The sequence below is a fragment of the Phocoena sinus genome, chromosome 1 (genome assembly GCF_008692025.1).
Source record: "Phocoena sinus isolate mPhoSin1 chromosome 1, mPhoSin1.pri, whole genome shotgun sequence".
In the NCBI taxonomy this organism is placed as follows: Eukaryota; Metazoa; Chordata; class Mammalia; order Artiodactyla; family Phocoenidae; genus Phocoena; species Phocoena sinus.
The window spans coordinates 46,323,771-46,339,995 of NC_045763.1; the positions used below are offsets into that span (position 1 = coordinate 46,323,771).

Below are 16,225 nucleotides of genomic sequence, written 5' to 3' on the forward strand. Positions count from 1 at the left end.
GTGTCTACTACTCAGCTGTGCGACCTAGGACATGTTACTTGGAGATAGACTTTCATCTGAAAAGTGAGAGTAAACAAAATAACCACCTTGTAGAGTCTGCTTTAAGGACTGAAGGACATAATGCATGTAAATGTGCCCTGCCCTGTGGATGATGTTTTGTAGGTATATTGTAAGTGCTGGCTTCCTGGGCCCTTAGCCGCTGCTAGGCCTTGGCCGAATTCCGTCTTGTTAATACAAGGGTAAGTTCTTTTTTTTTTCTTTTTTAATTTTTAAATTTTATTTAATTAAGTTTTTTATAGAGCAGTTTTTATTAGTCATCCATTTTATACACATCAGTGTATACATGTCAATCCCAATCTCCCAATTCATCACACCACCTCCCCACCCGCCACTTTCCCCCCTTGGTGTCCATGCATTTGTTCTCTACATCTGTGTCTCAACTTCTGCCCTGCAAACCAGTTCATCTGTACCATTTTTCTAGGTTCCACATATATGCGTTAATATACAATATTTGTTTTTTGCTTTCTGACTTACTTTACTCTGTATGACAGTCTCTAGATCCATCCACGTGTCAACAAATGACCTAATTTCGTTCCTTTTTATGGCTGAGTAATATTCCATTGTATATATGTGCCACATCTTCTTTATCCATTCATCTGTCGATGGACACTTAGGTTGCTTCCATGACCTGGCTATTGTAAATAGTGCTGCAATGAACATTGGGGACAAGGGGTAAGTTCTTTACAGAGGCTGAAAATGCACATCACCCTGGAAGAGAAACTACAATGGCTTAAATCACCCTTTGTTGTCAAAGATCCAAGGAAAAGACTACTAAGATGGAGATTTGATAGAGACAGGGAGAAACAGGAGGGCATTTCACCCTGAGGGAGGGTGGGAGCTTTGAAAGAGGAGGCCAAAAACATTAAATGTGACAGTGAAATACCAAAGGTTTCTCATGAAGTCAAGAACAAAACAGGGATGCCTATATCAGTGGCATTATTCAACATTGTTCTGGAGGTTCTAACAAATGTAGTAAGACAAGAAATAAAAATATTGGTAAAGAAGAGCAAAATCATCACAATTTATAATGGTATGTGTGTTTACCTAAAGAAATCCAAGAGAGTTCATTTTATTTATTTATTTAAATTCACTCTTTTTTTTAAAAAAATAATTTATTTTTGGCTGCGTTGGGTCTTCATTACTGCATGCAGGCTTTCTCTAGTTGTGGCGAGCAGGGGCTACTCTTCATTGCTGTGCGTGAGCTTCTCATTGCGGTGGCTTCTCTTGTTGTGGAGTACAGGCTCTAGGCGTGCAGGCTTCAGTAGTTGTAGCACGCAGGCTCAGTAGTTGTGGCACGCAGGCTTAGTTGCTCCACGGCATGTGGGATCTTCCCAGACCAGGGATCAAACCCATGTCCCCTCCATTGGCAGACGGATTCTTTACCACTGTGCCACCAGGGAAGTCCCGAGAGTTCATTTTAAAACTGCAAAGTAAGGAAGCAAGTGCAATAAAGTGTGTAAATAGTTTCCTTTGATACTGCAGCCACAACAAATAGAAAACTTAATTGAGAAAAAGAAAAAGATTCCATTCTTATGAGCTACACAATACAATGCATTGGGATACACTTAATCAAGTATATTCAAGGCATAAATGAAGAAAAATATAAACCTTTACTAAAAGATGTTAAAGAAGGCCTGAATAACTGGAGCGAATACCAGATTCATGGATGGAAAGGCTCAATATTGGAAAAATAGTAATTCTCCCCATTGATGTACACATTTAGTGCCATTTTTAATCAAATTGTAAGGGGTTGGTAGGGGGAATTGAATACATTTATTATAAACTTTGTCTGAAAGAGTAAATACATATGAATATTAAAAAATAGGAGACTAAAAATCCCATTAACAAATGCATTGCCACATGCATTTGACAACACACCATGGAGGACTAGGCCCCAGACTGCTGACCATGGTTACACCTGGGGCGTCTTTTGCATTCTACCTTGTTCTATTTCTGAAATGTTTGAATTTTTCAAAGTAAACATATATTATTTTTTATAATTAGAAAGAAACAAATTAAAAAAAGGACAAGAACTCTTGAGGCAGACTACACCAATTATGGGTTCTTGTGGACCCATCTCTAGCCAAGAGTCACCCTTTGTCTTCCAGAGCTGTTTTCCCATCTGTAAAAGGGAAATACTTTATACCCTACAGGACATGGCTGGGCATAATTAAGGCTTATGAATGCTACTGAATGGAAGCCAACCATCAGGTGCCTGTGGGTGTCTGATGGTCAGGCTGGTGCATGATCCTCCCTGGGACTCAGGTTCGTTGTTCATGAAGCCCCAACTCAATTGGACTCTTGGGTCAGGAGGACTTTGCCACGAGGCACAGAAGGTAAGTCATAAGTTGGGAAGAAGGATGTCCTTATATGCTCTTTCATTGATTGATTCATTTGAAAGACCTGTTCTGTGCTTGGTTCTGCCCTGAGTATTGCTGCGCTGCTGACTGTTTTCAGGTGATGAGAAATGTTCTCTCATTCATTCGCTGAGTTTTTTATTTCTGAGTTCATATTTTAATTTCTAAGAGTTATTTTTGTTTTCTGAATGTTCCTTTTAGTAACAACATGCTCATATTTCATGGATACAATGCTTTCTTATCCTTTGAAGATATTATTAAAACAAGTTTGCCTGACATAGTCTCCTTCTGTTTTTCTTTTTTTCATGTGTTTGTTTTGGCCTCAATCTTCCATATCAGAGATTTTTCTCAAATATCTGGTGATCCTTGACAGTGCACTCATGTCTAGTTGAAAATCCTACTAGAGACTCTGGGGCACTTGCTGACCATTGGTTCACCATAGCATGACCAAGCTGAGTGTTTTCACTGGGGGAATTTCAGTGTCAGTGCTGTCAGATCTTTTTCTCTCGGCCTTGGCTGGAGAAAGCTCTTCTGAGAGATGTAAACCTGGCTGCCAGAACGTTACGTGGGGGAGAAGAACTTAGAGATCTCAATATTTAGTGATCAAACTCCCATTTGATTCCCCGTTTTAAATAGGATACTTGTGACATCAACTCTTCCCGGTATCATCCTGTACAGAGAACCTCTCTGTCTCCAGAGAATAAATTCTGCACTCTTCATTCATGAAGGGTATTCATCTGGCTGCAGAGAGTGGAGAGGGAAGTTGATATTACACAGACATTCAACCCATATCCTTGTTCTGGTGCACTCCCAATTCCAGAGGTACTTAGTGCTGCCAATTCCTTGGTCTTTTGGAGTGAGGGAATTCTTAGCTTTAACTTCTTCTATTTTAGGATTTAGCTTTCTTGGGTATGCTAACATAGTTACCATTCTTCCATCTGCTTTTCAACTTCCTAAATATTCTCTCTTACTGCTGCTGCTTCTATGCTTTTTGTCCTTGTGGGTATATGATTTTAAATTTGTATTCCTTTACTCCTGTTTTAGTGAGATTTCAGGAGGGATGGAGGTTAATGTATGCATTCAATCCACTAAAAGTGTGGTGAAATTTCTGAGTTTCAAAAGTAAAATAAAAATCTTGGAGATGTCAAATCTAAGAAGACAAATAACCTACGATCTAGATACAAGACAATCAGACATGTTTTGGGCCTCTCTTCTGAAACATGAATGATAGAAAACACTGTTTATACAACAAGAAAAAGACTTGAGACTAGAATTCTCTACGTAGCCAAACTATCATTCATGTGCAAATAGAGATGCACAAGAATTTGGGATATATACCAAATGTATCTTTTCTGAAAATATTACTGGGAGATATACTGCAAGTGAAAAGTGAATTAGCATAGGAGCTCAACAAAGGGGAAGACATAAAATATAAGAATATATCTAGCTATGATTTACCAGATAAATGTGAACAACAGCAAAAAGTGGTAATACAATACCAAGCAAAATAGAATTCAAGGCAAAAATATTAAATGGGACAAAGATGAGTATTTAATCATGGTAAACAATGAAATCCATGAAGAAGTTATAAAAACCATGAACCTTCACACACTCAAAATAACAGCAACAAACTCCCACAGTCATAATGGGAATTCTCTTTTTTTTTTTTTTTTTTTTTTTTTGCGGTACGCGGGCCTCTCACTGTTGTGGCCTCTCCCATTGCGGAACACAGGCTCCAGACGCGCAGGCTCAGCGGCCATGGCTCACGGGCCCAGCCGCTCCGAGACATGCAGGATCCTCCCGGACCGGGGCACGAACCCGTGTCCCCTGCATCGGCAGGCGGACTCCCAACCACTGCGCCAACAGGGAAGCCCGGGAATTCTTAATAGACCTGAGAATTTGACAGATAAGGACATGTAAATAATTATTTGGAGGATTTGAATAGGTGTGTTTTACTCCACATCATTTTCAGATATTCATGGAACACTTATAAAAGTTAATCTTCTACGAAAATTTCATTTAAAATATCTAAATTAAAAACACCCTACATAGAAAATTTTAGGTTACTTTTTCTAAACAGAGTACAATAAAACAAGACATTAACAATAAAAGGATAACCCTCAAAACCAAGTACTTGGAAACTAGTAAGTAGTCTTCTTAAAAGCTTTTGGCTAAGAGAAAATCTAGTTTGAAATTACAGTCCATTTAGAAATTAATTACAATAAAAACTCTATATCAAAACCTATGTAATGGGCTTCCCTGGTGGCGCAGTGGTTGAGAGTCCGCCTGCCGATGCGGGGGACGCGGGTTCGTGCCCCGGTCTGGGAGGATCCCACATGCCGCGGAGCGGCTGGGCCCGTGAGCCATGGCCGCTGAGCCTGCGCGTCCGGAGCCTGTCCTCCGCAACGGGAGAGGCCACAACAGTGAGAGGCCCGCGTAACGCATAAAAAAAAAAAAAAAAAAAAAAAAAAAAAAAAAAAAACCTATGTAATATTGTCAAAGCACCCATTAGAGGAAAATTCATAGCTTTAATAGCTTTTAATATTAAATATGAAAGATTGAAACCAAAAGAAGCAATCATTCTACTCTAGAAGTTTAAAAAAGTCAAAATAAATTTAAAACTAAGGCAGGAATAAAGAATTAATGAGAACAAATTGAGTCTGGAAGGATGGAGGTGCTCTCACTGGGGCCTCACAACTCCTCCATGTTGATGTGCTATTGTCAATCCCTGCTTCGGCTGTAGGTTGCGGGCTACGACTCAGTGCGGATGTGGATGGAAAAGTGTAGGGTCCACAGACTGTGAGGCTGCTGTAGAAAGGCAAAGAGCGGTGGTCAGGGCTGTCTTCCCATCTTATACGTGAGTGCCTGCAGAGGTGGGGGAAATGGCTCAGAGACCCGCAGCCAAACAGGCAGGGCGGGGACCAGGGCTCTGACTCAGATCCTGTACTTCAGCCTCTCCTCCTTGGCCAGGTTTGCAGAGGCCATGGGTGTGGAACACAACTTGGCCTTGAACAATTTGCTGTCTTCAGTCCAGGCAAGGGAGGGCGTGTGTGGGAGAGTTGTAAAGTCTCCTTCTGGAATGTGTAGTGGAAGCTAATCTTTCTCACCTGTCACGGCCAAGCCTCACCTGCTTCTTCCTGCCAAACCGCTGGTTCTGGGCTTCCAGCGAGGCAGCCTGGGATTTGACTCCCGTGTGGAAAGGCAGCCTTTTGCTTTCCATTATTTAGAGCTATACACACAGGAGGTGCTTCATAAATGTGGCTGATGGACCAATGGAGCAAGTTTTCCACCTGGTCCCCTTTCTGGCTCTTACAGCCTGGTCTCTTTACTCCATCTGGCCGCCCTCTGGCCGTGTGGACATGCTCACTTTGCACTCCAGCCAGGCCACGCTTTGGCCACACTGTGATCTGTTCTGGAAACACTCTTCTCCTAGTTTCTGTCTGGAAAATTCCTATTTATCCTCCACAACTCTGCTTAAATATGAAGGCTTCCTTGATTTTTCCAGACAATGCCTCTTTATTCTCAGCCTCTTGTGCATTCCCAGTTTGAGGCACTTTCCCTTTATATTGTAATTATTTATTCACATGCCTGTGGTCCCTACTAAACAGAACTTCTCTATTCTCAAACTCCAGTGTCTGGCTGGCACGTGTAGAAGGAGCTCAATGCATAGTTGTTAAAGGATGAGTCAGTGCTCCACGCAAGGAAACTTCCAGTTCGATCTGGCAGAAGCTTATTTTTCCTAAGTTTTTTCACTTGACATTTTTTTACGAAAAATTTAAACGTACACCAAAATAGAAAGGGTTTTACAGTGTACCCTTGTATGTGCATCACTTAGATTCTACCATTCATGTTTTATTCTTCTTGTTTTATGACATAGCTTCCTGTCTGTTAATCTATTGATCACCTATCTCTGATCATCCTTCTACCCATCTTAATTACCTTACAATCTGATAAATTTCAAAGTAAATGGCAGACATCAATACTTCCTCCTAAATACTTCAGTAGGCATACTAACTTTTTAGTATTTTTAACTAAAGTCACATTCCTTGTCCAGAAATCTGAAATTGAAATCATCAGTATCCATTTTTATAACAATAATAATAATAAATTCTTATATCACTAGAGTATATTTATAATATTCAAAGTGATTTTATATGTATTTACTGTATACAATAACTTTAAAAGGTAGGAATTACTCTCAATGTTTTTCAGTTGAGACAACTGAAATTTGGGGAGAGAAAGGGATTTCCTAAAGCCGCTGCTAGGCAACAGCATTCATGCATGTAATCTTCAAAAAGTAATTGAGAACTTGCTATGTGGCAGGCACATCTTGGGACATGGCAGAAGAGAACCAGACAGACAGCAGTTCTGTCCCAGAGTGGCTCCCACCTTTCTGGGGAAGGCACTCAACCCCCATTCTACAGTTACAGGGTGGTGTGAGAAGGATGAGGGCAGGAGGGGCCTGGGACTTTTCTATGTCCAGAATGCTCTCCCCACTCTTTTACCCACAGCGTTCTGGAGCGTGAGACCAGGAGAGAAGGCCCTTTGAACCCAGGAAGGCTAAGGCACAGATAGCCTTCACCATGGCCAGTCTTCCTGTCCTCGCCCCACCTGCTCACACCCGGTCACTCCCCTTGTACCTCCTGGGCCTGCCTCTGTGCATGCCGCTTTGGTGGGAGATTTGGAAGTTTGAACAGGAAAGGGGGACTCTTAGGAAATTCAGCACAGAATCCCCCTTCCCCAGGGTTCCAAGCTGTGTTCTTTCCACAAGTGTTCACTTCTTTCAGGGAGGAGAAAAATTAGGACAAAGGAAAGCGCATGAACAAAGGAAAGGAAGCCAAAAAGCTCAGGACCTGTCCGGAAAACCCTAGATGGTTCGATTCGGATGATGTATGGAGTGTATAAAGGGGAATCGCAGAGAATAAGGCAGGTGAGATTGGTTAGGTCAGTCCTTAGAGGCCTTGATTGTGAAGCTAAGCTGCTCGGACTTTATCTGACCTGTGAGAAGCCACAGAAGGATTTTTGTAAAAGTTAGATTTATAATAGTAAAACTTACAGCCAGTAAAATTCACCCTTTTTAGGTATATAGCTCTATGAGATTTTTTTTCCAGTTCTGTGAGTTTTGACAAATGTATATAGTCATGTAATTAATCACCCAAACAAGCAAGATAAAGGATATTACCATCACCCCTAAAAGTTTCCTTGTGCCATTCGTAGGCCCCAGCCCCTGGCAACTACTGATGTGATTACCAGCCCTATTGTTTTGCCTTTTCCAGAATGTCATATAAATGGAATCATGCCGTATGTAGAATCTTGTTTCTCTCATCTTGCATGGTGTTCTTGAGATTCATCCATACTGTTGCTTATATTAGCAGTTTGTCCCTTTTTAATGCTGACTTGTGTTCTCTTGAATGGATATACCACAGTTTATCCACTTTCAAGGAGAGGGCCATTTGGGTTGTTCCCAGTCTGGGCAATTTTGAATAAAGCTGCTATAAGCAGTCCCATATAGGTCTTCATGTAGACATATGCTTTTGTTCTTCTTTGGGAAATATCTAGAGTAGGATTTCTAGGTCACTTGATAAATGTATGTATAACTTTATAAGAAACTGCCCAACTATTTTCTGAAAAGGTTGTATTCCCACTAACAATGTATGTGGATCTAATTGCTTTACATCCTTGTCAATATTATAAGGCTTTTTTTCCTTCCAAATTTAGCCATCCTAATAGGGGTATTTCCTTGTGGTTTGAATTTGCATTTCTCTAACGACAAGATGTTGGGCATTTTTTCATGTACCTCCTCCATATCTCTTCTTTTGCACATTTTAAAAAACGGTTACTTGTTTTCTTCTATTAAGTGTTGAGAGTCCTTTATATATTCCAGGCATACATCCTTTATCAGACATGTATTGTGCAAATATTTTCTTCCGGACCCTCAAAAACGTTTAAATGGGAAGTAACTCTTGTGTTTTAAAGATGTACTCTGTGGCATTGTTGGGTAGGGGAGTGGGATGGGGCTGGATGGAGACGAGGAGGCCGACTTAGTGTCAGGTGAGAGCTGAGGCTCTGAGCCAGGCCAGGGGCAGTGGGCTGGGGAGGACTGAAGAGCAGAAGGCACGGAGACCCACCGGATGATCATAAAGGCCTCTTTGGCCCTGTAAGCCCGCCCTCCTGCCTGCCTTCCTTTGACAGATATTTGTGGACACCACCTTTCAAGCACCTGAAACAGTCTAGGCATAGGGCAAGTATCAATAAAGACATCAAAGTCCTGTCTTCATCAAGTTTACGTCTTGGTGGGAAAGACAATGAACAAACACATACATGTGTGCACCGTAATGGCTGGTATATGCTGTTGGACACACAAAGCAAGGGGTTCTTATAAAATGCCACCTTCCAAATGGCTTCTGAGATGAAACCAGAGAGAGTCCTCATGGGTTTCACCCTTAGGAAAGAATCCGAGCAATGGGAGGGACGTTAGACTGTGGTCAGGGGCTCTGGGCTGGAATTCTGGTCATCAGGGTGACCTCAGGCAAGTTCCCTCCTTTTTGTGACCCTCAGTCTCCCTATTGGGATGGTCTTTTAGGTGCTAGGATTTTGTATTTGAAGTTCTTACAAACCGGTTTGGGGGCTCTGATGAGTCAAAGTAGGTGCATAGCAAAGGAATTTCCTCCTTAGAACCAGGATGTTTTGTTGGAAAAGCTCTAGAGGTTATCAATTTTGGCCTCTCAACTAACGTAGGATCCCCTAGGAAGCACCCTGTTCATCCCCTGTGGGTGCCCCTCCAGGGATGGGGGGCTCAATCTCTTCCAAGGGACCAGTTCCATTTTCTCTTTCTCTGTCTTTTTAAAGGGAAAGAATCACACTTTTTACTAGGGGGAAGTGCCCTCCAACTGTGGATTACAATTCAGATCCTATTCCTTAAAGCCGCACATGAAGGACAGCTTGCAGTGACCGGAGGACCCAAAGGCCTGAAGACAGATCTGGGGATGGGAAAGTAGGAGTGGGAATGGGGGTTCTTGGAGAAAGGACACATGGGAATGCCTGGGAGAGGGGAGAGGTGTGGTGGGATCACTTTTCCTGGAGATGTCTACCAGGAGGTCATGATGTCTGCTGGGCCAGATATCTTTTGATACGAGAGATCAATTATCCTGAGAATCGGCTAGTGACATGAACATGGGAGCCAGACAGCAGATGGACTAAAGGGGTGGAATGTGGTTGACACTCTCGGAACCCCTTTTATTCTAAAGCCAAAGTCCTTGGATCCCTGATCAGTAAAACCCAAAGAGAGTTGGGAGAGTGGAGCATATGTCCTAAGGTGGCTGTAGGCCCTCTCTGGGAATACTCCATCTCCATCCCAGGATGCTCCTGGAAGCTCAGCAGGGCCAAATGCCACGAGGAGGCTGCTGACCTCCAGGAATCATGCAGCCATTGGGAACAAACAGTTCCACTCCCAAAGTCAGAACTCATGGGCACGCCAGTCTAGCCCAGAGGTGGGTCTGTGCGGGTTGGTCACAATGTCCTGAGCTTCTGCCCTCACTGTTTTTGGACAGTGAGAGATTGGGTGGGATGGCAGGAGTATGTTGTCTTTAGAAAAGAGGAGGCAGACTCACAGCCTCAGCCACAAAACTCACATAATGATAAAAAATACTTCAAACAATCTTAAGAGCATGAGTGCCTTACAGAAGTTACCTTGTCACTCATGTCAAAATGACTGTTTTGGGAGAAGTAAAACTGAATTTATTCACAGGCATGTTGTCTATCGAAACAAAAATACTACTGAATCCTCAAAAAGGTTGATAAGCCAAACTAGGTGCAAGTAGGTCTAATAAGTCTGCAACGTTTCAGGACATAAGATCAATATACCCAAATCAACTATTGCTATACACTAGCAATAAACAACCAAAAATTGAAAATGCCATATATAATAGCATCAAAACTATCAAATACTTAGGTATAAATTTGACAAAAGAGGTATAAGACTTGTACAGTGAAAACTATAAAATTTCTCTCTGCTGAGAGAAATTAAAGAAGACCTAAATAAAGGGAGAGATATACCATAATCATGGATCAAAAGACTCAATGTCGTTAAGATGCCAATTCCCTCAAATTCATCTATAGATTCAATACCAATCAAAGTCCTAGTAATTTTTTTTATTATTACTTTTCTTATACAGCAAGTTCTTATTAGTCATCAATTTTATACCCATCAGTGTATACATGTCAATCCCAATCACCCAATTCAGCACACCACCATCCCCACCCTCCTGGCGTTATCCCCCTTTGGTGTCCATACGTTTGTTCTCTACAACTGTGTCTCAACTTCTGCCCTGCAGACTGGTTCACCTGTACCGTTTTTCTAGGTTCCACATACATGTGTTAATATACGATATTTGTTTTTCTCTTTTTGACTTACTTCACTCTGTATGACAGTCTCTAGATCCATCCATGTCTCAACAAATGACTCAATTTCATTCCTTTTTGTGGCTGAGTAATATTCCATTGTATATATGTACCACATCTTCCTTATCCATTTGTCTGTCGATGGCCATTTAGGTTGCTTCCATGACCTGGTTATTGTAAATAGTGCTGCAATGAACATTGGGGTGCATGTGTCTCTTTGAATTATGGTTTTCTCTGGGTATATGCCCAGTAGTGGGATTGCTGGATCATATGGTAATTCTATTTTTAGTTTTTTAAAGAAGCTCCATACTGTTCTCCATAGTGGCTGTATCAATTTACATTCCCACCAACAGAGCAGGAGGGTTCCCTTTTCTCCACAACCTCTCCAGCATTTGTTGTTTGTAGATTTTCTGATGATGCCCATTCTAACTGATGTGAGGTGATACCTCATTGTAGTTTTGATTTGCATTTCTCTAATAAATAGTGATGTTGAGCAGCTTTTCATGTTCTTCTTGCCCATCTGTATGTCTTCTTTGGAGAAATGTCTATTTAGGTCTTCTGTCCATTTTTGGTTTGGGTTGTTTGTTTCTTTAATATTGAGCTGCATGAGCTGTTTATATATTTTGGAGATTAATCCTTTGTCCATTGATTCATTTGCAAATATTTTCTCCCATTCTGAGGGTTGTCTTTTTGTCGTGTTTATGGTTTCCTTTGCTGTGCAAAAGCTTTTAAGTTTCATTAGGTCCTATTTGTTTATCTTTGTTTTTATTCCCATTACTCTAGGAGGTGGATCAAAAAAGATCTTGCTGTGATTTATGTCAAAGAGTGTTTTTGCTATGTTTTCCTCTAAGAGTTTTATAGTGGCCAGTCTTACATTTAGGTCTTGAATCCATTTTGAGTTTCTTTTTCTGTATGGTGTTAGGGAGTGTTCTAATTTCATTCTTTTACATGTAGCTGTCCAGTTTTCCCAGCACCACTTATTTAAGAGACTGTCTCTTCTCCACTCTATATCTTTGCCTCCTTTGTCATAGATTAGTTGACCATAAGTGCATGGGTTTATCTCTGGGCTTTCTCTCTTGTTCCATTGATCTATGTTTCTGCTTTTGTGCCAGTACCATATTGTCTTGATTACTATAACTTTGTAGTATAGTCTGAAGTCAGGGAGTTTGATTCCTCCACCTACGTTTTTTTCCCCTCAAGACTGTTTTGGCTATTCGGCGTCTTTTGTGTCTCCATACAAATTTTAAGATTTTTTGTTCTAGTTCCGTAAAAAATGCCATTGGTAATTTAATAGGGATTGCATTGAATCTGTAGATTGCTTTGGGTAGTATAGTCATTTCCACAATATTGATTCATCCAATCCAAGAACATGGTTTATCTCTCCATCTGTTGTTATCATCTTTAATTTCTTTCATCAGCGTCTTATAGTTTTCTGCATACAGGTCTTTGTCTCCCTAGGTAGGTTTATTCCTAGGTATTTTATTCTTTTCCTTGCAATGGTAAATAGAAGTGTTTCCTTAATTTCTCTTTCAGATTTTTCATCATTAGTGTATAGGAATGCAAGAGATTTCTGTGCATTAATTTTGTATCCTGCAACTTTACCAAATTCATTGATTAGCTCTAGTAGTTTTCTGGTGGCATTTTTAGGATTCTCTATGTAAAGTATCATGTCATCTGCAAACAGTGACAGTTTTACTTCTTCTTTTCCAATTTGTATTCCTTTTATTTCTTTTTGTTCTCTGATTGTCGTGGCTAGGACTTCCAAGACTATGTTGAGTAATAGTAGTGAGAATGGACATCCTTGTGTTGTTCCTGATCTTAGAGGAAATGCTTTCAGTTTTTCACCATTGAGAATGATGTTTGCTGTTGGTTTGTTGTATATGGCCTTTATTATGTTGAGGTAGGTTCCCTCTATGCCCAATTTCTGGAGAGTTTTTATCATAAATGTATGTTGAATTTTGTCAAAAGCTTTTTCTGCATCTATTGAGATGATCATATGGTTTTTATTCTTCAAGTTGTTAATATGGTGTATCACATTGATTGATTTGTGTATATTGAAGAGTCCTTGCATCCCTGGGATAAATCCACCTTGATTATGATGTATGATCCTTTTAATATGTTGTTGGATTATGGTTGCTACTATTTTGTTGAGGATTTTTGCATCTATATTCATCAGTGATATTGGTCTGTAATTTTCTTTTTTTGTAGTATCTTTGTCTGGTTTGGATATCAGGGTGATGGTGGCCTCATAGAATGAGTTTGGGAGTGTTCCTTCCTCTGCAATTTTTGGGAAAAGTTTGAGAAGGATGGGTGTTAGCTCTTCTCTAAATGTTTGATAGAATTCACCTGTGAAGCCATCTGGTCCTGGACTTTTGTTTGTTAGAAAATTTATTTATTTATTTATTTATGTATTTTGCAGTATGTGGGCCTCTCACTGTTGTGGCCTCTCCCATTTTGGAGCACAGGCTCTGGACACGCAGGCTTAGCAGCCATGGCTCACGGGCCCAGCCGCTCCACGTCATGTGGGATCTTCCTGGACCGGGGCATGAACCCATGTCCCCTGTATCGGCAGGCGGACTCTCAACCACTGCACCATCAGGGAAGCCCCTGTTGGAAGATTTTTAATCACAGGTTCAATTTAATTACTTTGATTGGTCTGTTCATATTTTCTATTTCTTCCTGGTTCAGTCTTGGAAGGTTATACCTTTCTATGAATTTGTCCATTTCTTCCAGGTTGTCCATTTTATTGGCATAGAGTCACTTGTAGTAGTCTCTTAGGATGCTTTGTATTTCTGCACTGTCTGTTGTAACGTCTCCTTTTTCATTTCTAATTTTATTGATTTGAGTCCTCTCCCTCTTTTTCTTGATGAGTCTGGCTAATGGTTTATCAATTTTGTTTATCTTTTCAAAGAAACAGCTTTTAGTTTTATTTATCTTTGCTATTGTTTCCTTTGTTTCTATTTCATTTATTTCTGCTCTGATCTTTATGATTTCTTTCCTTCTACTAACTTTGGGTTTTGTTTGTTCTTCTTTCTCTAGTTCCTTTAGGTGTAAGGTTAGATTGTTTATTTGAGATATTTCTTGTTTCTTGAGGTAGGCTTGTATAGCTATAAACTTCCCTCTTAGAACTGCTTTTGCTGCATCCCATAGGTTTTGGATCGTCGTGTTTTCATTGTCATTTGTCTCTAGGTATTTTTTGATTTCCTTTTTGATTTCTTCCGTGATCTCTTGGTTATTTAGTAACATATTGTTTAGCCTCCATGTGTTTGTGTTTTTTACGTTTTTTCCCCCCGTAATTCATTTCTAATGTCATAGCGTTGTGGTCAGAAAAGATGCTTGATATGATTTCAATTTTCTTGAATTTACTGAGGCTTGATTTGTGACCCAAGATGTGATCTATCCTGGAGAATGTTCCGTGCGCACTTGAGAAGAAAGTGTAATCTGCTGTTTTTGGATGGCATGCCCTATAAATATCAATTAAATCTATCGGGTCTATTGTGTCATTTAAAGCTTCTGTTTCCTTATTTATTTTCATTTTGGATGATATGTCCTTTGGTGTAAGTGAGGTGGTAAAATCCCCCACTCTTATTGTGTTACTGTCAATTTCCCCTTTTATGGCTGTTAGTATTTGCCTTATGTATTGAGGTGCTCCTATGTTGGGTGCATAAATATTTACAATTGTTATATCTTCTTCTTGGATTGATCCCTTGATCATTATGTAGTGTCCTTCCTTGTCTCTTGTGACATTCTTTATTTTAAAGTCTATTTTATCTGATATGAGTATTGCTACTCCAGCTTTCTTTTGATTTCCATTTGCATGGAATATCTTTTTCCATCCCCTCACTTTCAATCTGTATGTGTCCCTAGGTCTGAAGTGGGTCTCTTGTGGACAGCATATATATGGGTCTTGTTTCTGTATCCATTCAGCAAGCCTGTCTCTTTTGGTTGGAACATTTCATTCATTCACGTTTAAGGTAATTATTGATATGTATGTTCCTGTGACCATTTTCTTAATATTTTTGGGTTTGTTTTTGTAGGTTCTTTTCTTCTCTTGTAGTTCACACTTAGAGAAGTTCCTTTAGCATTTGTTGTAGAGCTGGTTTGGTGGTGCTGGATTCTCTTAGCTTTTGCTTGTCTGTAAAGCTTTTGATTTCTCCATCGAATCTGAATGAAATCCTTGTTGGGTAGAGTAATCTTTGTTGTAGGTTCTTCCCTTTCATCACTTTAAGTATATCATGCCACTTCCTTCTGACTTGTAGAGTTTCTGCTGAGAAATCAGCTCTTAACCTTATGGGAGTTCCCTTGTATGTTATTTGTTGTTTTTCCCTTGCTGCTTTCAATAATTTTTCTTTGTCTTTAATTTTTTTGCCAATTTGATTACTATGTGTCTCGGTGTGTTCTCCTTGGGTTTATCCTGTATGGGACTCGCTGCACTTCCTGGACTTGGGTGGCTATTTCCTTTCCCATGTTAGGGAAGTTTTCGACTATAATCTCTTCAAATATTTCCTCTGGTCCTTTCTCTCTCTCTTCTCCTTCTGGGACCCCTATAATGCGACTGTTGTTGCATTTAATGTTGTCCCAGAGGTCTCTTAGGCTGTCTTCATTTCTTTTCATTCTTTTTTCTTTATTCTGTTCCACAATAGTGAATTCCACCATCCTGTCTTCCAGGTCACTTATCCGTTCTTCTGCCTCAGTTATTCTGCTATTGATTTCTTCTAGTGTAGTTTTCATTTCAGTTATTGTATTGCTCATCTCTGTTTGGTTGTTCTTTAATTCTTCTAGGTCTTTGTTAAACATTTCTTGCATCTTCTTGATCTTTGCCTCCATTCTTTTTCCAAGGACCTGGATCATCTTCACTATCATTATTCTGAATTCTTTTTCTGGAAGGTTGCCTATCTCCACTTCATTTAGTTGTTTTTCTGGGGTTTTATCTTGTTCCTTCATCTGGTACATAGCCCTCTGCCTTTTCACCTTGTCTACCTTTCTGTGAATGTGGTTTCTGTTCCACAGGCTGCAGTATTGTAGTTCTTCTTGCTTCTGCTGTCTGCCCTCTGGTGGATGAGGCTATCTAAGAGGCTTGTGCAAGTTTCCTGATGGGAGGGGCTGGTGGTGGGTAGAGCTGGGTGTTGCTCTGGTGGGCAGAGCTCAATAAAGCTTTAATCCTCTTGACTGTTGATGGGTGGGGCTGGGTTCCCTCCCTGTTGGTTGGCCTGAGGCAACCCAACACTGGAGCCTACCTGGGCTCTTTGGTGGGGCTAATGGCAGACTCTGGGAGGGCTCACACCAAGGAGTACTTCCCAGAACTTCTGCTGCCAGTGTCCTTGTCCCCACGGTGAGCAACAGCCACACCCCGCCTCTGCAGGAGACCCTCCAACACTAGCAGGTAGGTCTGGTTCAGTCTCCCCTGG

At 40.6% G+C, this 16,225-nt stretch overlaps 1 protein-coding gene across 1 annotated transcript in view; it reads left to right on the forward strand.

The window, feature by feature from the left end:
• LEXM (lymphocyte expansion molecule) overlaps positions 1-9,339 on the forward strand; it is a 28,148-nt gene extending 18,809 nt beyond the window's left edge. The window contains 1 exon segment of the mRNA XM_032638872.1: positions 9,267-9,339. Within this exon segment, the coding sequence (XP_032494763.1) occupies positions 9,267-9,339 (73 nt within the window).
• Positions 9,340-16,225: the final 6,886 nt, after the last annotated feature.